Below are 17,932 nucleotides of genomic sequence, written 5' to 3'. Positions count from 1 at the left end.
AGTGCTTTTTGGTCAGCAGCTGGCCAAACAGTGTCAGCGCCTTCTCCACATTAGCTGGAACCTGAACAAAGACAGAGGCAGATGTGTCGCAGATGAAACTTCAGGGAGTGAAGAGGAAACTCTCTCAGCATCAAAGGTTCACAACTGCTGTACAGCAGCTTTGGCTCACGGACAAAGTGCAGCATTTAAGAGCAGATCATGTCAAGGTGGAAATGTCACAGAAGTCACGTTGGTAGAGACAGGAAGTACAGAAAAATGGCCTCATTTCTTTACAGCTGCAAAAATTATTTCACGTAAGGAATTCATACAGAGTAGTTTGTAACAATCTTTACTAACGTTGTGTATTTAGCCGAACTGGGATCAAATATATTCACAGTTATTCTTGGCTGGTGCACTTGTTGAAAGGTCACAAAGACCTTTGTATCGTATTTGATAATAAATTTGGAAACGATTCATCAGGAGAACAAACAAAGTAGGTTCAGTATTTTTTTTTAAGACCAGCATTTTTCTATTTGATAAAACATGAACCAATTTTGAATGAATTTTAAGCAACAATATTGTAAATTGTAAACTCTTTCCTCTGATCTGTCTCCTCATGATATGGACTGCAAGTCAAGCACTTACACACAGTGAGAAAAATATGACCTAATCTTTAACTTCTGAAACAAATACAGTCAGGTTTCTCCTTTAAAGAACATAGAGAACATTTGATTTAAAAATTACAGATTGGATTTGTTTTTCATTTTCAGGAAGTTTTTCAACTATTTTTAAAACAGAAACCAATGTTGACCAGAACATTTTCTACTCTGTGTCATCTCATCTTATTGACCTCAGAGTTGGCAGCCCAAGTGTCATATATACTACAGTGACAATGACCGTGCATTTTATCAGTCTGTGTTCTCAGACTTCTCCAGATATAGGACCTGGACTTTTGCGATGCAATGGTTTATGCAAGTTCTCCTTTTTTGATGGCTCAGGTCTTCTGACTTTTCCACTACTTTGCTGAATCATCTTCTACGTCACATAAATGAAAGCCCATAACTGAATTATTTAATAACCTTGCTGTCACCAGTAGCTGCGGGTATTTATTGGTTCAATCATGCTGGGCCTAAACCAGCCAGACACTAGAGGGATTTTTCTGTCACACAGACAACGAAGAGAGAGATAGTGAGCAGTAAGAAAAAGAGGAGGTCACAGTAGGACAGTGTATGTCAGGGTTGGCGTCAGAGCTACAAGCAGCTTGTTCCAGTGGCTGGCACCTGTCACTGCGCATCAACAACACACTTAACCCTCTGAAGATGTCTGGATGTCTCTGACGTGCTTCGTCTTTCTCACCGCTTCACTTCTCTTCCTCCTCACATGTATTGTTGTCTGTTTCACATCACTGCTCTTTCGTCCATTTTAATTCCTCCTCCTCTTTGTAATTGCGGCTCTCGGTCACACGTGCACACAGAGAGACACACGCACAGTCGCCGATGCCTTCTGTCTATGGTCACACGTGCACACAGAGAGACACACACACAGTCGCCGATGCCTTCTTTCTATGTCCTCCCACTGTCGTCCCTTCATTATAACAGCTTTCTCGGTCCCTCGTATTTTTCCTCCTCTGAGTCACTGTCAGGTATCACTGGTGTCACTGGAGTGCTTTATGGGAATATGAAGTGTGTTTGAGTGTGTGTGTCAGCGACATGTGGTCATATTATATTTCTATGATTCAGATTGCCCGGCTTAAATAAATCAGCTGTCAATCAAACGTGGCCTGTAATCACACTGACCCTTAAAAAAAAATCATCATTTATTCCCTTTGACTTTCTCTTTAAGTGCATTTTATACTGACAAAATTGACCAGGAATGGTGGTGGGAACGGATTTCATACTTAAGACTTGGATTTGAGGATTTGTCAAAATATTTTTCACCTATAGGAAGTAGCTACATTTGAACAAGATATATATTTAAAGACAAAAAACTTCTGAAGCCAACTTCATTTCACGAGTTTCTCTGGGCAACAATTTCCTGCAACTGAAAACTCTCTTATCATATCATATGTACAGTCTATGGGACGTCTGGACAAACACGGACCTTCAGGACAAGGTCAGCGAACATTCTGTCTAGAAGTAGAAGCAAACAGACTCTAGTCACAGACCAAGGTTGAACTATGTTTACACAGGCATAAATACTTCTTATTTGTAATGAATGAGTGCTGTGTCATACTGTAGCTAATCAAATATCTGGACAAACCAGATTATAGATTTAATTCTGTAGAAAATTGTATAAATATCTATTGTGCATGTTTTATGTCCCATTAAAAATTTAACTAAATTATTTTTTAAACAAAGTAATGAGACCATAAAGAAAGCTTGATTTGTAGCAAAACTTTTAAAGTATGTCAAAAACAATGCAAAAAAAAAAAAATCCTACTGGCAGTCAACTTGCATATGTGCTTGAGTGTCTGTTTGTGTGTGTTTGTGTGGGTACAGTGCGTGTGCTTGCGCAGTAGAGAGAGCGATAAAGCAATAAAGCTAAGAGCATTGGTGTGCTGGATCACTGGATTGCTCCAGCAAGCCCTCTGAGAAATATAGAGAGTGAAGGAAAGAAGATGACACACACCTATAAAGACACGAGGATCACTTACATCTAGACCAGTCCTGGGTGGTGTACGATAAAGTACAGGAACCTGAGGTAGAGCTGAAGAACTGCTCAAAGTAAGTCTCCGCACGGGAACATATTTATGACCGCGTTGAAGCCGAGCAGAAAGTCCTACGTCCTTCATCGTGATTTCGTGCTGTCAGTCTTTACTGATAATTTTGAAGTAGGACAAAAGGGTGTTTCAAACAAGTGTTCTATCATAAAATTAGACGGAAAACTAGGCTACACCGGCTAATTATGTCCTTGTTAATCAACTTTTCAGATTTGAATGTAGCTCATTTCATTTTTAGTTGGAAGCAAGGGTGTTTCTGAAAATAAAGGGTGTCTGAAGGACCAAAATTGATGCCGGGATAAATCTACGACTGAGGAGCTCCTAGTGCTCCGACTGGCTCAGAACCCAGCCACTTGAATAACCACCAAAATCCATTCCAACAAATACATCGACCACTTTTTACAACAGCTTTACTTTCTCCCTGATAATAGTCCGAATCACTTTCAAAATCCAGTCCAGTACACCTTCAAACCTAGTCCACATCTACAGCTCATCCAGTTACTCAGCACTTCTCTAAGATTGCACCCCACTCTCCTCAAATCGGCCACTCCCCATGTTTATTGGTGGAGTAAATAAGCGAGTGTGTTCTTTTCTACTTCAGTGAACATTCGTCAGACGCTTGTGTTGTTTACATTAATTAGTTCACATTTTTAAGCTTAAAAAAAGACTTTTTAGGCAGAAGGGGTGGGCCATTACTTCATCAAAAACTTGCTCCATGCTCCGTCCAAATATCAGCACCCTCACCATTCACTCCACTCATTTTCACTGATTGATACTGTCCAGTTTTGCAGCCAAACTTTCTCCACTCTGCAGGGGCTCGTTGTTAATGTGAGGTTCTGACTACTTCATAACTCTGAATTTTAACACACCCCCTCTCCTATTTCTAACACGTCATAATTCACTAATGATGCGACAAATATGTAAATAAATTTAAATACATTTGCAGCCACCCTTTCTCAGTTTTAGCATAAGCCATTAGTGGACTATTTTTGTTGGGTTTCTAACAAACTGGGTCGCAACAGAAAAACTCAAAGAAAGTCAAATCTGAGTCTCCAGGCCAGATCATTTGAGAACAAGTGGTTTGAATAAGTTTGACGAGACAAAACTTTGACTCACTCAAGTGAAAGTAAATATAACTTTGGTAAAACTGAGTTTTTAAGTGAATATTCTACTTTTTTAAAGTTTCTTAAGTAATAAAAGTAAACTAAACTAAGGCTTTACATCTGAGAATTATAACTGGTCCTCATTTGTCTCCACAGATGTTCCGTTTGTATCAAAGTGATCATTACTGTCCCTTGAATCCCAAATGACGGAGGATAGACGACTGAATACAGAAATGGCAGCTATGAAAACAGAGAGGAGTTTTATTTTCCTTTCATACAAATATAAATCCACTCCGGGGATTAGGACGATTAAATGAAGCTGTTAAAAGGTCAGAGAAATTAAATCATCTGCTTCGGAAAAGTCAGCGCTCCAATCAAAGTCAATGGAGCAGCGGCACATCCTACATCTTAATGATGCTGCTGATTACAAACTTGGCTCTGCTTTCTGGCTTTGGGAGGAAGTAGTTTATCTTGTAAGTGCTGCCACGTCTCCATTCTGCTCTGCAGCTGAGGCAGTTAGTTGTATGTTTAGAGTAATTATAAATTTGAAGTTATGTAAAATGCAACAACTTTTGAAAGCTTTACTCTCTTCTTCTCTTCCAAAGCTGTAGCTTTTTGCCCCACAAACTAACATCGTGAGAATGAGACAAAGTTTCATCCCAGGAGAGCAGACTAATGATGTTCTCGACACCACAGTCTTTCAAAACAAACTAAAGAGGACCTGACTGTTGATCAGAGGTAGTAGTCAGTGTTATGCTGTTGTTTATAATCATGTGAACCACGATTGACTGAAGAAACTTTTAATGTGCATTAAGATCATAGGATTTTGCCTGGGAATGTCATTTTCTGTACCTTAAATTTGTTTTTATCTTCTTTCTTTACCACTAAACATTTATCCTTACTCCCTGTCTACTTTATCAATCTCTCTTGCTGAAAGAAATATAACAAAAACAAAAAAAACAAGACAAGCTACAGTTTTTCTGCAGGTATGTTTTTTACAGTTTCTACTGCTAGTGTTAGTTTGTCATCGTATCAGCATAGAATATATATGTGTTGAATTACGGTTGATTAGATATGGTTAGTTTGTGTTAGTCGAAGTTTCATGGTGGTGTACTGACCCGTACCTCCATCTCCTTGAGAACTGGGTGGTCCTCAATTCCAGGGAACAAGACCCTCATGGCGTAGGTACGATAGTCTAGAAAGGGGATTCCAGCTCCGTCCAGTTCCTGGGTCAGTTCATGGATGTCTGTCTGAAGCTCAGCGAAGGCTACAAAACACAAAGACAGATCTGTCACAATCCTGTCCCCCATACATTTAAGTATATATGTTTTTTATCTGTTGATTGGCAATATGAAATCCATTGAACTCAGTGACATCATCACTCAAAATCAGTTCATAAATCACAGTCCACCCACCCAAAATGGAAAAAGCCATTTCACCCATAAGTCAATGACTTTCTATCTGAAACAATATGTCTCAGTGTCTCAGTCAATGTCAGATTTCTGCCTCTTTCTACTGATTTCTAATATTTACTTTTATATCAACTAATAAAATATTATCCTCTGTGTCTCATTAGAGACACAAAGGAACAACCAGTATAAATGTGACACTGACTATATTTACAATCACTCATATGGATTCTCTGGCGAAACCACCTGCGGCGGAATAATTTCACTTCGGACAGGTTTGATGCAACGCAGCAATTCCTATTTCATTATGTATTAAAGAGCAGAGGTTGGAGGGTAATTTTTGTAATTACACTAGACTCCCGCATTACGGCGACGGCCACAGAAATGCTTTAAGTGTTCAATGGTGCAGCCGTAAACAGGATATATGGGTCAGATTACAAGTTTTCAGGGCACAAATAAAAGAATGCCATGACGGGACACAGGCCTGTATAATTATAGGCCCAGCGTCAGGACAAGCAGATCCACCGTGAGGCTTAAAATTAAACTCCTCCCTGAGGAAACAGGCCTAAGACATCAATAAATTAGAAATAAAATGCAGATACAAGCACAATAGGAAGGAGAGATAACTGTTTCCAAATCAGCAGTTTTGTAAAACGAGATCATATCTAAGTGATGAGCCTAGACTTTTGTGTTTTCCTTAGTGTATCTGAAATAAATCTAGAGATACTGTAAGGTTGGCAGAGTGGCGTAGTGGTCTGTGTTGGTGCCTCACACCAAGACTGCCTGTTTGAATCTGTGCTGCCCTAAAGCACTACAGTTTATGGTTTAAGGGTAAAAGAGTGTAGGAACTGAAATGCCGACGGAAGGAAACAGAAAACAAAGTTCATGGGGAGAATAAAGACAATTACTTGCATGAGTAGATAATTATTAAGAGACTAACGGATGAGTTTTCATGCATAATTTCCCACCGGCTGTTATTGGCCTGCATGGTCCACATGAGAAATGGATGGGGGGTGAAGTAGAGGAGACAAAGAGACAGAAATACCAAACAGGAATAAAGTAGAGACGATAGACAGATGGGAGAAATGGGAATTAAAAAAGGAACAGAACAACACTTGAAAGTAAAGTACAAAAATAATGTTCTGAGTAAGTAGAGATGACAGAAGGCCAAGTATAAAAAAACAGAGAGGTTAAATGGGAGACAAAGACAGGAGAGGAGAAGATATGATAGCAGGGTAAAAAGACAAAGTGTTTAATTTGGAGACATGTTTAAAACAATGGCTTTGTTTTTCCTCTTCTCCTCCTGGCCTTTATCTTCCAGCCTTTCCTCTTTCATTTCAGCTCTCATCTCCGCCTCTGTTCTTAAATCTCTCCTCTATTTATTGCTGAAACTGTGCTTTAAAACAGCCTGGCACTGAGTAGAACAGGAGGAGTACAAAGTACTTCAGTACATCAGGAGGTGTAAAACTCGGTTTATAGCGGGACAACTGTTTTAAGACCACAGTCGCTGTGGCCTTTTTCTTGAACATTTTCTTTACCTTCTTGGTAACTTACTGTTTTTGAATTTCAGGATTATAACTGGTACAGTGGACCTGAACACTTCTACACATTGAACAGTTATGTTTTCAAAAAAAGTTTTAGGGCCCAGTTGCCCTCAGCTCATGAGTTAGAGAGCCCTGATCTGAACTGTTGAACCCTACCTTAAAAGACAGAGGTTAAAAAAAAGCATGAAATGTCATAGCAGTCACTGGAAAACCAAGTGGTGTAACATACTTTTTCCAGCTAGTTTTAAAATATTTGAAAACACTGTACTTCTTTTGCTAAGCGTAATACAGGGGTGCACTATTTCAAAATATATGGTAAACATCACACCCTCTAAAATTGGGCAAATAATTGCTTTTGGTAAACAGAAATACATAAGAATGAAGAACAAAATGTAGAAAATATAAATCTGCAAAGTATAGATAAGTAAAGAGATAAAGTAATGGAGCACATTCTACTTCCACGATTATGTATTTTTAATTAAGTGAGGCCTTTTGTCAAAGAACCTCTAATAATTTCATTTGACTTTTAAGAAATTATATGTCAAATGAAAACGGACACACACACACGTGCTAACAAAGAGGTGAGAAGTAAAGGGTAAACTCATTAGATGGCTGATCTGACTCTGGCATATAAACAAAGCTCACTTTCCTCATGAATTAACTAAAAGTCCATTAGCATTTATTTTGGTCACGGAGCATTTGAAAAACATCTGTGTTACCTCTGCTGAACTAGAACATGTCACTTGCCAGTCAGCACTTGTCATTTCTAATGTGTAACTAATAAAGCGTGACTGATGATGTAGTTCAGATGATTGCCTTCCACACAGATTCGGATGACACCGACGACCCCTGGATCTCCCTCACTGAGTGCAGCATCCAAAGTGTCTTTCGTACTCTCTTACACACTCATATCTAAACGCACAGACCGCAGACCGCCCACTTCATCTGTTCCTCCGCCCACACTCACTGTCTCATCTCTCTGGGCCAGCTGGGAGTGCAGCAGACGGGCGGGGGGCTGGTGTTGGTTGAATAAAGGGTGGAGGAGGAAACTAAGTCTGTGCTCCACTCTGTGGAAAACTGAATGCTTTTTGTTCCTTACACTCCTACGCTGTCTGGCTCGTGAATTTTTGCTATGTATGTCTTGAGAAAATACACAAAGTGACTGAAAGCTGTAGTGCTCAGCATAAATTAATACTGTTAAGTCGTTTTTATTGGCGTTTTGATGTAAAATCTGAGAAAGGATTCGGGGAGGACAGATGATGCCAAAAAACACTTTTGAGAAGCATTGAATTCTACCGCTGGAAATCTGGACCTTTAGCATTCGACATCAGGTATCAAACAGGCAGCCTGTTAACTGACCAAACCTACAAACCAATATGATCAAGGCTATTTTAAAATATCATGAATGGAGCCAATTCTAGTAGTCAATGGGCGGGGCGGGGTACATCCTTTACTTACTTTGAAGTGAAGAAACTTCAAAAACTGCTTTTGTGAACAGTGTGTTTTTTTACTTAGCCACTTGCTTGCTAACTTCCTGCTATGTGTGCAATAACCAATTAGTAAATCTTATATTTTGATTGACTTTTTTCTGCATAACCTTGAGATACATTTGCTCTACTTTATGGTAAGTTTTTGACATTTTTAGGCTAACAACAGGATTCTCATTAAAAGGTTCATAAACTATCAGTGAATTATTAAAAAGTTTGACTATATTTCAGGCTTTTGCCTCTGATGAAAACTGTTAACCCTAATAACAAAAGAGATAAACAAAAGCTAAACCAGAAAAAGCTAATTTAGCCTAGCACATAACAGTGAGCTAAATGTGCCTTGTACATATAAAGCTTTAAGGAATAAGTTGGCTTAAGTGTAGACTGATTTAGAAGATTTCATTTTGATAAAAATACACTGAAAATAATTAATTAATTATTCTCCATACCTCCATACCTGTGATTTGTGTTTTTGTTTTTTTTATGCTTACCTTCTTTACACTCCAGAGCCACTCTGGACTCCAGGTTGTCCATTTGCAGCTGAAGGCGTTTCAGTGTGCGGTCTGCGTCTCTGGACTTCCTCTTGTAAGCGATGAGCACAGCGATGATGACCAACAGAAGGAGACCACCACCTCCCCCGATACCAATGATGGCAGGAAGTGTGAGGAGGCTGTCGGAGTAGATGTGCAGAGTCCCGGGGGAGTAGACGAAGCCTCCTGCTCGAATCTGAACACACACAGAAATGGACAGGTTTTCTTAAATTATGAAGAAACACAGTGTCCTGGTGTGACTACCCAGAGTTCAACAATGATTCTGAACTTGGGGTCATCAAACAAATACATTTTTGTCTGTTTTTTTGCACAGTTGTGGGGTTAATCATGATTATTTTCATTATCATCTTAACCAATTATGACTAGTCATGATGATCCCTGATTAATCAAAGGTTCTACAATATAACACAAAATGTTTTCTTCTGTATATTGTTGGGACAGAAAGGACAGAAACAACAGGTAGATGTATGTGTTTCACACCTGTTTTTATTTTCGACTGATCCAAATGGTGGAAGAATGAGGGTGTTGTCCTCACCTTCCTTTTGGCAAATGTGTCCTTGAGCTTAGGCTAACCTTTTAAACAAAATAATCTTCACAAATTACTCTAAATAAAACACAACATATTTTTCTAAAAGTAGCACAGAATTTTATAGAACCATCTTCCAAAGAGCTATAGACCAGACAAATGTCTGCCATTTATTTATTTATTTAATCTCCAACCCCGGCTAATGTTTATTGGTTTTATGCTGCTCACAATAAACAGCAAACAGCGGACAGGTTGTTGGTTTTCTTTTAGGGATTTTTTAATCTTGTCTCTAGGGGAACCAAACTGGGGTATTTGATAAAAAAAGACTGTAGAAATTCAATCTCTTTGAAATGTATAAGAATCTTTTTCTTGTTGGTACAAGTTTAAACAGAGAAAAAAAAAAAACACTGTTAAAATAGTGCACACACAGACACACACACACACACACACACTCAGACAAAGTATAAGTAATCAAACAATGTAATCACCACCATTTAAATCACTCCCCATGGGAGTCCTGCTAATTATAAGAAGTCAAGTCCTTATAGTGTTTATTTTTTTCTTTTCTATCTACATTTAAATAAGTGCGATATGTCTGTCTGAGACAAGAAAACACACACACACGCACACACACTCATGCAGCCGTGGCATCCATCAAATCAAGCCTTCCTCTGGGGGGGTTGATAAATGATTCAGATGAGGTGCGATTATGTACTCTGAAGTTTTTCTAAGTGCACTTTTATGTTAACAATATTAAGCCTGGAGAAAAATAACTGAAGTTGTTATATCAATACCAACGTATCACAAGCAACAAATTAAATTTGGAACAGTGAAACCAGTTAAACAGGCTCAATTACAGCATGAATATGAACTAATTATGGAGTAGAATCCAATTTTACTTATGTGGAAGAGGCTCAGGGAGTTTGATGGCATCCATGGAGCTGTGAACACACTTTGTTTTGTTCATATATAATTAGAGAGGATGTAGGGTTTGGTAGACATGTAGGGATGTTAAGCAGACAGTTAGACTTTAACAATAAATCTAGTCTTGGTTGCTATACTCAAATCCATGATGGGTAGATCTGAGCCATCACACAAAGAGGTTGTGTTATGTAATCTGGGTTCACGCTTGAATCAGATGGAACACGTCTTCTGGCGACTTGCATAACTAAAAGGTTGGTGACACATTTTCAGGGCATCCTTTCTATTTTTATCCTCCTGCCCGACTGAAGGACGGAGAACAGAACCTAAAAAGGCTGAAGGCCAAAACAACAAAGTGTCTTTTGAAAACTCAAATGTAGTCACACATCTGCCACGGCACAGCTGACGACCTAATGGGGACACGCAAAGACACGATGACAGAAACTGAACATGTAAACACACACAAACACACATGAGTCTACTGGGTTTGAGAGCTCATTTTAGTGTGTATTATAGGTCACACAGTGGGCTCTAATGTATATAGGTCACTCAACATAAGGAATGATATTATTGTGCCACAGCTGTACCTACAAAAAATGAGTACATGTGCCTGAGCTGACCCACATACACACATCATAAGTAGGAAATATCCGAACTTTAAAGGTGGGACTGTTTGGATCCTACAATTTAACCATGAAAGACATTTTGATCATTCATGAAAAGTTGTTTTTACTCTGGAGTGATGCTGCCCTCTGTCTACTGATGATCATCTTATCCTGTCTGTCTGAAAGTAACCAACCCTGATGATGCAGATCTAAAAGACAACAAGAATCAAGGTAGGGTGGTGTTAACAGAATGATGGCTGATTAATTGCATGTCCTTCGGTAAAATACGTCGATAGTTTTAGATAGAAGGTATTGAGGCTATAATGCAGTTTAGGTTCTCAAATTTGTCATTTAAAAGTAAAAGTATGTTTGTCAAAATTTTGTCCTAACATTTTGGAGGCCTACGACAGCTGTTACCCAATCAAATCAGAGGATCCTCAGCAGTCAGTCACCTTAGCTTACTACTGGACACAGATTTGTTTACACACACACACACAATAATCATGTAAACGCAATAGCGTTCAGTATTTAGTAACACCTTTTTATCTATTACCACTGACTGTGACTTGAAGTTAACTTTGGTGGCTTTACCCTAAAATGTATTTTCCTTGGACGTTACTGGTCAATTAGACACATTACTCAAAAATAAATATGCAGTGCCTCATGCGTCTCAGGAGCCACAGGTTGTACACCCCTGCTGTGACTAAACAATTCAAGTTTTCATCCCAACTCTGACCAAAAATGAGATTTCATTTGTCTCCACTAATGTATCTGTTCCCAAAAAACAGCAGAAAATGTCCTAACCAGGTAACATATACTGGTACACACATTCACATATCTACACACTGTCACACACACCCACACGCACACACAAAGGAGTAGAGATAAGAACAGACAGCTCTATTTTTTCCACGGCGTTTGTCAGATGAAGGACCAACTCCACCACCCCCGCTAACACATCACATCACTTCGATATTCAAAATGCCATTTTATTCTGCAAAAAAAAAAAAAAAAGAGAAAAGGAGGGAGTTGAGAGGAAAAAAAAGAATCAAAAGAGTTCCACCTTGGAGCCGGCTATATCCGCTGAGAGCTATCATACTGAATTACATGGACGTGCTGTCAGTGGTTTTCTAGGTATATTGGCTGTAGCTCGCGGCAGCGAAATGTCATAAAGATATAGCGAAATGACTGTGAGGGGACGCTGGCGATAAGTTTTGAAGTGAGGGAGGCAACGGGTGATGAGTGTGGGTGTGTTGGTGGGAAATTCAGACAAATATCTAAACATATTCACGGTGAAAGCTGAGGTCTGACCTTCTGTCAAACAGATGCTCCTGAAGCTGTGTAGGAATTTTGAAAGCCTGTTTATATCACAGAGAATCAGGGATTGCACTGCTTTGACATTTGCACACATCGGACAAGCTGGGCTGAACGGGTGCTGAAAGATGAACTCGGAAGCTTTTAGTTCTGTGACAGAACTGTTTCCTGGTGCATTGTAGTTGCGGTGACAGGTGGATGGTTTTCAGAGTTGGACACAATTTGCACATCAGAAGGGTTTATACAGAGAACGAGGTTCCAGGATTAAAGCTTAGAGTGAGCTCAGTCATCGGCATCCTGGAGAAACAATTCTATTTTTAATTCCACCTTTTATCTTTGTTTTCTGCATAGCTGGAGGCCAGAACTCCACCGGTGACGGTAAGCCGGTGCCTTGTCATTGACACAAACTGGAGCAAGAGGGATTCTTCTTTAATTCCAACTCTTAGTATAATGACTGCATGATGATATATACTTTAATGGAGATGGAAGGTTTGCATCTTGTAAATCAAATTTGTAAAGTAGGTGAAGTTATGTCTGTTTATTAATGCAAGTTATATCCAAAGTCTGGCCTGGGGTCCCTACAATGGATGTTTGAAATGTGTCTATGTAGATTCTTAGTCATCCAGGCCTTACTTGTGAAGATCCTGGGTTTGATCCCCAGAGTAACCACATGCTCAATGGCGCCTCCTGTGGCAGCCTGTATGGGTTGAAAAGACTCTGAATGTAGGACATATGTTTTTTTAAAGATTCTGTATTATAATACCAAACCAAGGGTTTTCTACTAAGCGATGTTGTCCCGCATTTACATTAACAAAGTACAGCTTTAGTCTAAAGTGGGAAATTCCAACATAACTTTGTGAAGTCTGTGGAGGACACTGTTTTGTCCCAGACTAATTTATCAGTTGGTCTTGGGGTTGAATGTGTTGTTCATGTCATAGATCCTGCGATAGCCATTAAATAAGGTATAACAATATTGTGAGGTACATAACATGAAGATACAACTTTCCAATTGTCAACTTGCAAACATTACTTTAAATGAAACATTGTAAAATGCACACAGTTACCAGAAAATGTTGTCTCCACTAAAGACTAACAACTATTAAATGAATCTGTCTTTCAAGGTTAATGGTCCTCTCTCTAGAACCCTCTTGCTTGAGGCCCAAAAAGACCCTTAAAAACCTCTGATTACAAGTGAAGTGTAGCCGCGGTTTTAAAAAGCATGCAGTGTGAAAATTATCCCTTTCTTTGTCGCAAAAATGCTTAAAAGCGGTCTCAGGCCGCGCTGAATGTACCCAATTTTGGGGGTGTAATGCTGGGCTAAGTGGGGGCACATGACGAGATGAGTAAGGAGCAGTGGAGACAAGGGTGGCTTTGATTAAAGTAAAGTGTGGGAGGAGAGCTGGCTCCGTGGATGATACCGAGGTTTAGGTAGCCTACATTAGATTCTGTATACTATTAAATGTCTTCAGCCCTTAAAGTAAAAGGAGAACTAATAAAAATATGAGAAAAACGGAGATGGCACTGGGGGAATGGAAATCCTCTCAAATCATAATAATAAAAGAGAAGCAGCTGCACCTGTGGCACAGAAGGTGCTGACTTCTGCACAGCTGCTGCCGTGGAGACGGCGCTGTATGGTTTTACATCTGTAGATGTTTGAAAAAGCCTGACTTTGGTCATATTATGTAGCTGAAGCTTCAGGCATCTCAGACAAAGGGCTGCTTTAATGGAAAAAATGTTGGTTTATCGTTGAAAAAAAATCAGGTAAAATAACAAAATAGGTATTTTGGGTCATTTAAACGGTGCACTAGTGATGTATGTTGGTGTGTTAATCTACAGTAACCCTGCCCTCTGTCTGTATGTTTCTGTTTTTATCTGTGTTTTAAAAAAATGCAGCAGGTGAAAGTACTGCAACACATTTGATGAAAGCTACAAATGTAATCCAAAATTATTTTATATGTTACATAACACTGTTTATATATATATATATATGTTTCATAATTTATCTTCAATACTATTGTTATTGTTGTAAAATGTATAGTTTTATGTATGAAACATTGGTGTAAATACATTTCTGCAACATTGTTGGAGGTGTACAGCTCCTCCAGTGAGAAACCCAGATTTATGTGGAACAAAACTGCCTGCAGAGCACCCTCTGCAGGGCAGGAAGGGATAGCTACATTATAAGAGCATACCTCCTCAATATGTCTCTCAAAGACATATTGAAGGCCAATGCAGGGCAACAGGATAATAGCGTGTTATATATTTAACAGCAGCATTGGTGTAAAAGTGCAGTGGAGCGTATCCTTCACCTGTCAGCGGAAAATTGTTTAGGAGGGAGTCACTCAAAGAACCTGGCAACAAGGTGAGGGTGTTATAATGGACTAAAATTGTCAGGTTGAAATGTTTACATAATCACAAAAACGACTTACAGGGACAGCGACTTCTATAATAACTTGTTTCTTAGTGTGATCATGAAACTGAAAACTGACCGAGTCGGTAATTACTTTAAAAGAATGCAGGAGCAAAATAGGACACAGAGTGTGATATTTAAATAACATCAAAGTCAAAGTCACGACAGGTCACTGTGTTTCTGAGGGACAGACAGAGAAGACAGAGGACAGAGAGTGTGTGGAGCTAACCGTGACTTTGTGTTGTCCAGTGAGGTTGGGCCATTCACACAGCAGCTGGCTTTCAGACAAGGTGAGGACGCAGGGAGTTTCTCCAATCAGCACCGTGTAGTTTAGTCGACTGTTACCTGGAGCTGCTGGGATCAAGTTGCGACCCTAAACCCAAAGCAGGGACAAAAAGTGAGGACACGGCGACATAAATCTCCTTTCTACATGGTTTATTTTCATACAAAAGTTGGTAAAGATCAGGCTGAGAAGTCAGATAGAGCTTTAGGCAAAATGCCTTTAAAATGGAGCACAATGTCCATGACAGGAACGTATAATGGTCCTTCAATTCTTCCTTCAAAAGGCCCTTAAAAAAAAGCCAACAGTTTTTTGGCTCTAATATGGTCAACATTTAAAACTACAAATAGAACAAACAGATAACAGTGAAAGAGTACTCTCTGGTATAATACTGCCTGTAACTATGCAGAATTAATTCAATCAATTCCTTTGACTTTTTTAAATAGCAGATTGCTGTTAATTGAGAACAGTTGAAAGAATCATAAAATTACTAAAAGTAGCTAAAAAATTAGTCTTAAGCATCTTAAAATAGACAAAAATCTAAAGCTTTCTAAGATTTTCAAAGTGCCCCACAGTCTTAATCTAAAGTTGTGTGAGACACACTTTTATGGCTATCAGAGTCCACTTATGTTCAGTATGTAAGTGAGTTAATGTAGCAGTTAGGCTACATTTGCTTAATGGTCCACTGTACCTTTAAGAGTTAGCCGGTCTCTGTTGTTAGCCAAAGCTAACAAACTATCACCTGTTAGCATTCCTCTACAAAGATCAATGGCAAACAATACGGATGCTAAGACATAAGAAACGTTAGATATTTTTTGTACTCAACCAATAAACTGATGAGAGTAATCTTTTAACATTTATAAAATGTAAAAATGACTAAAAAATGTCTAAAAACCTAAAAAAGGAAAGCATACACCCAAAAGACTTCTTTGTAGAACCAAGAAAATGAACATGATACAAATGAGTTTTCTTTAAATGACTTGCAGTAGGTGGAAACAGTTTGCATAGAAGTTATTCAATAACATAATGCATTGTCTTTCTCCAATGATATTACTCAATTATCTTTACATTTATTTTATTCAAATGAGCCAGTATCAATAGTACTTTAAAAAGCCATGAGGGAAAGATTTACAACGCTGTGTAATTTAAATTACTTGTTACAAAATGTTCTTTTTTATTTAATTCCTATGGGTTTTTAAGTCATTTCCTTACGTGTGCTGCTTATCTATGTATGTTGCTGAGCTATGTTGTTTTCAAACAAATATTACTTGAAGAGGCTCACATATAAAACCTTCTCCAGGTTGCTTCTTCACATACTGCAGGCCAACACACAGTAAACATTTATTCTTAATTCAAGGGAAAATAAACATGAGAAAATCTTCCTTTGTCATGCAGTGGTAACTTTAATAAATGACTATTTTTATGTGCATTTTCTCTAGATCTACTATACTGAGCAAAAAAACTAAAAACAAAACAAAACACAAAAAGCTTGTTTTTTTTTAGACACTACATAAACCAAGAAGATACAATCCTATTTTATTTTTCTTTCTTTGTCTTTCTAAGTGTATTCCACACACAGATGTAGTTTTTCTGTCTCTTTCTGTCCTGACTTTTCCATTCCAATATCCAATCTTTACACAATTTCTGGCAGAGGAGAGGAAGGGGGGTTGGTTCTGTTGAATGATGGAACCAACAAATAGGAAGAAAACAAAAGGCAACAGGAGCAAAATTAATTCAAAAACAAACGAGATGGACATGAAATGTAGCACGAAAATGTCGGGAGAGCGGGCACGAGGCAGGAAGAGGGCGGAGGAAAAAGATTAAGAAAAAGGCCTGCAGAGAAAGATGTGAGAAGTACAGCCAGTAAGTGAGCGAGCTTGAAGGAGAGAGCAAGAGACAAGGAGAAGAGATAGCTGTCGCGCGTCCCGCTGGCTTAGCAGTGGGATGCAGAGACAGACTTCGTTTTCCAATCCCATCGTCTCTGCAGGCTGCCACCAGCCCCGCTCTGCAACCCGGTAAACATGCATCCCATTCCATCTCTCTATCACACACACACAGATACAAAAACACACATGCAGAGTTCAACCTACACACACACTTGACTTTCAACCACACAGTGCTGTTGCCACACATCCAAACAACAGGCAAGAAGTGTTGAGCCAGGAAATGCTCTCAGAGACACACAGTCAGAAACAGAGAAACACTTGACAAACACCAAGACCAAATCATTTTTGTTCCCAATAACACACATCACTAAAAACACTCCGACACTTCAGATGAGAAATTAATTGCATGGCAAACCCAGTACATGCTCCTCAGATACCCCCCCCCCCCCCCACACACACACACACACATTCCATCTCGCCAAATTGCATATTTGTCCATCTCAACACTGCTTTCGTTACAGCAGGCTGTTCTACCAACAAGCCGAGCAGGAGATTTGGCAATTAGTGAGGGCGCTCTTTTTGTCAATAAATTATCATTTACGAAATAAATGACACTGGCAGCACTCAATTTCATCTTGGAGTCAAAGAGCGTAACTGTTTGTAATACCACAAACAACAGGGGCCACAGAGGAACTGGGACCATTGTCTTGAACTATTTCAAGGTATATTATGCAGTCATTTCCCATAGAAGACACTTAGGACCATTAAAACTCTCCTCAGGTGTTTTGAATGAACCAAATACAGTGGTGTATTCATCAACAGTGATGCTGCCCTCTGCTTGTATTTTCACTTTTTTTCTAGCAGCCAATAGGCCTCTATTTATATGTTTATATGTGTTTTGAGGTAAATAAATAGCACCACCTGCTGGGGAGGAAGGACATATGGACCAAGAATCTCAACATGTCTGTATAATAGTAAATCTACTTTTTGACTGTGGTCAAACATCACTGCGGCGCACACTGTGATACAATGACGTATCCTCTGCTCAGAAATTGTCAATTAATTTTATTTACTCGTGTCGAGCTGATGGAAATTAAAACCATTATAACCAAGATAACTTCTGAGCCTGCATGCTTTACACTGGCCTTCCAGCAGTAAAAACTAATTATACCATTACAAAGGACTGTGATTTAAGAAG

General features: G+C 39.0%; 2 protein-coding genes across 3 annotated transcripts in view; one reads left to right on the top strand and one right to left on the bottom strand.

The window, feature by feature from the left end:
• The window catches only part of snphb (syntaphilin b), a 1,167,912-nt gene that overhangs the window by 529,510 nt on the left and 620,470 nt on the right, over positions 1–17,932 (top strand). The window lies entirely within an intron of this gene.
• Positions 1–17,932, bottom strand: part of LOC103384739 (plexin-A1-like) — a 97,580-nt gene that overhangs the window by 20,701 nt on the left and 58,947 nt on the right. Inside the window, 4 exon segments of the mRNA XM_025059117.1 lie at positions 1–61; positions 4,926–5,068; positions 8,733–8,967; positions 14,798–14,941. Of these exon segments, the coding sequence (XP_024914885.1) occupies positions 1–61; positions 4,926–5,068; positions 8,733–8,967; positions 14,798–14,941 (583 nt within the window).

This window comes from Cynoglossus semilaevis, chromosome 10, assembly GCF_000523025.1.
Source record: "Cynoglossus semilaevis isolate Cse_v1.0 chromosome 10, Cse_v1.0, whole genome shotgun sequence".
NCBI classification, from domain to species: domain Eukaryota; kingdom Metazoa; phylum Chordata; class Actinopteri; order Pleuronectiformes; family Cynoglossidae; genus Cynoglossus; species Cynoglossus semilaevis.
Note: the sequence above shows the minus strand (reverse complement) of the source record. Positions and strands in the feature narration are given on the sequence as shown.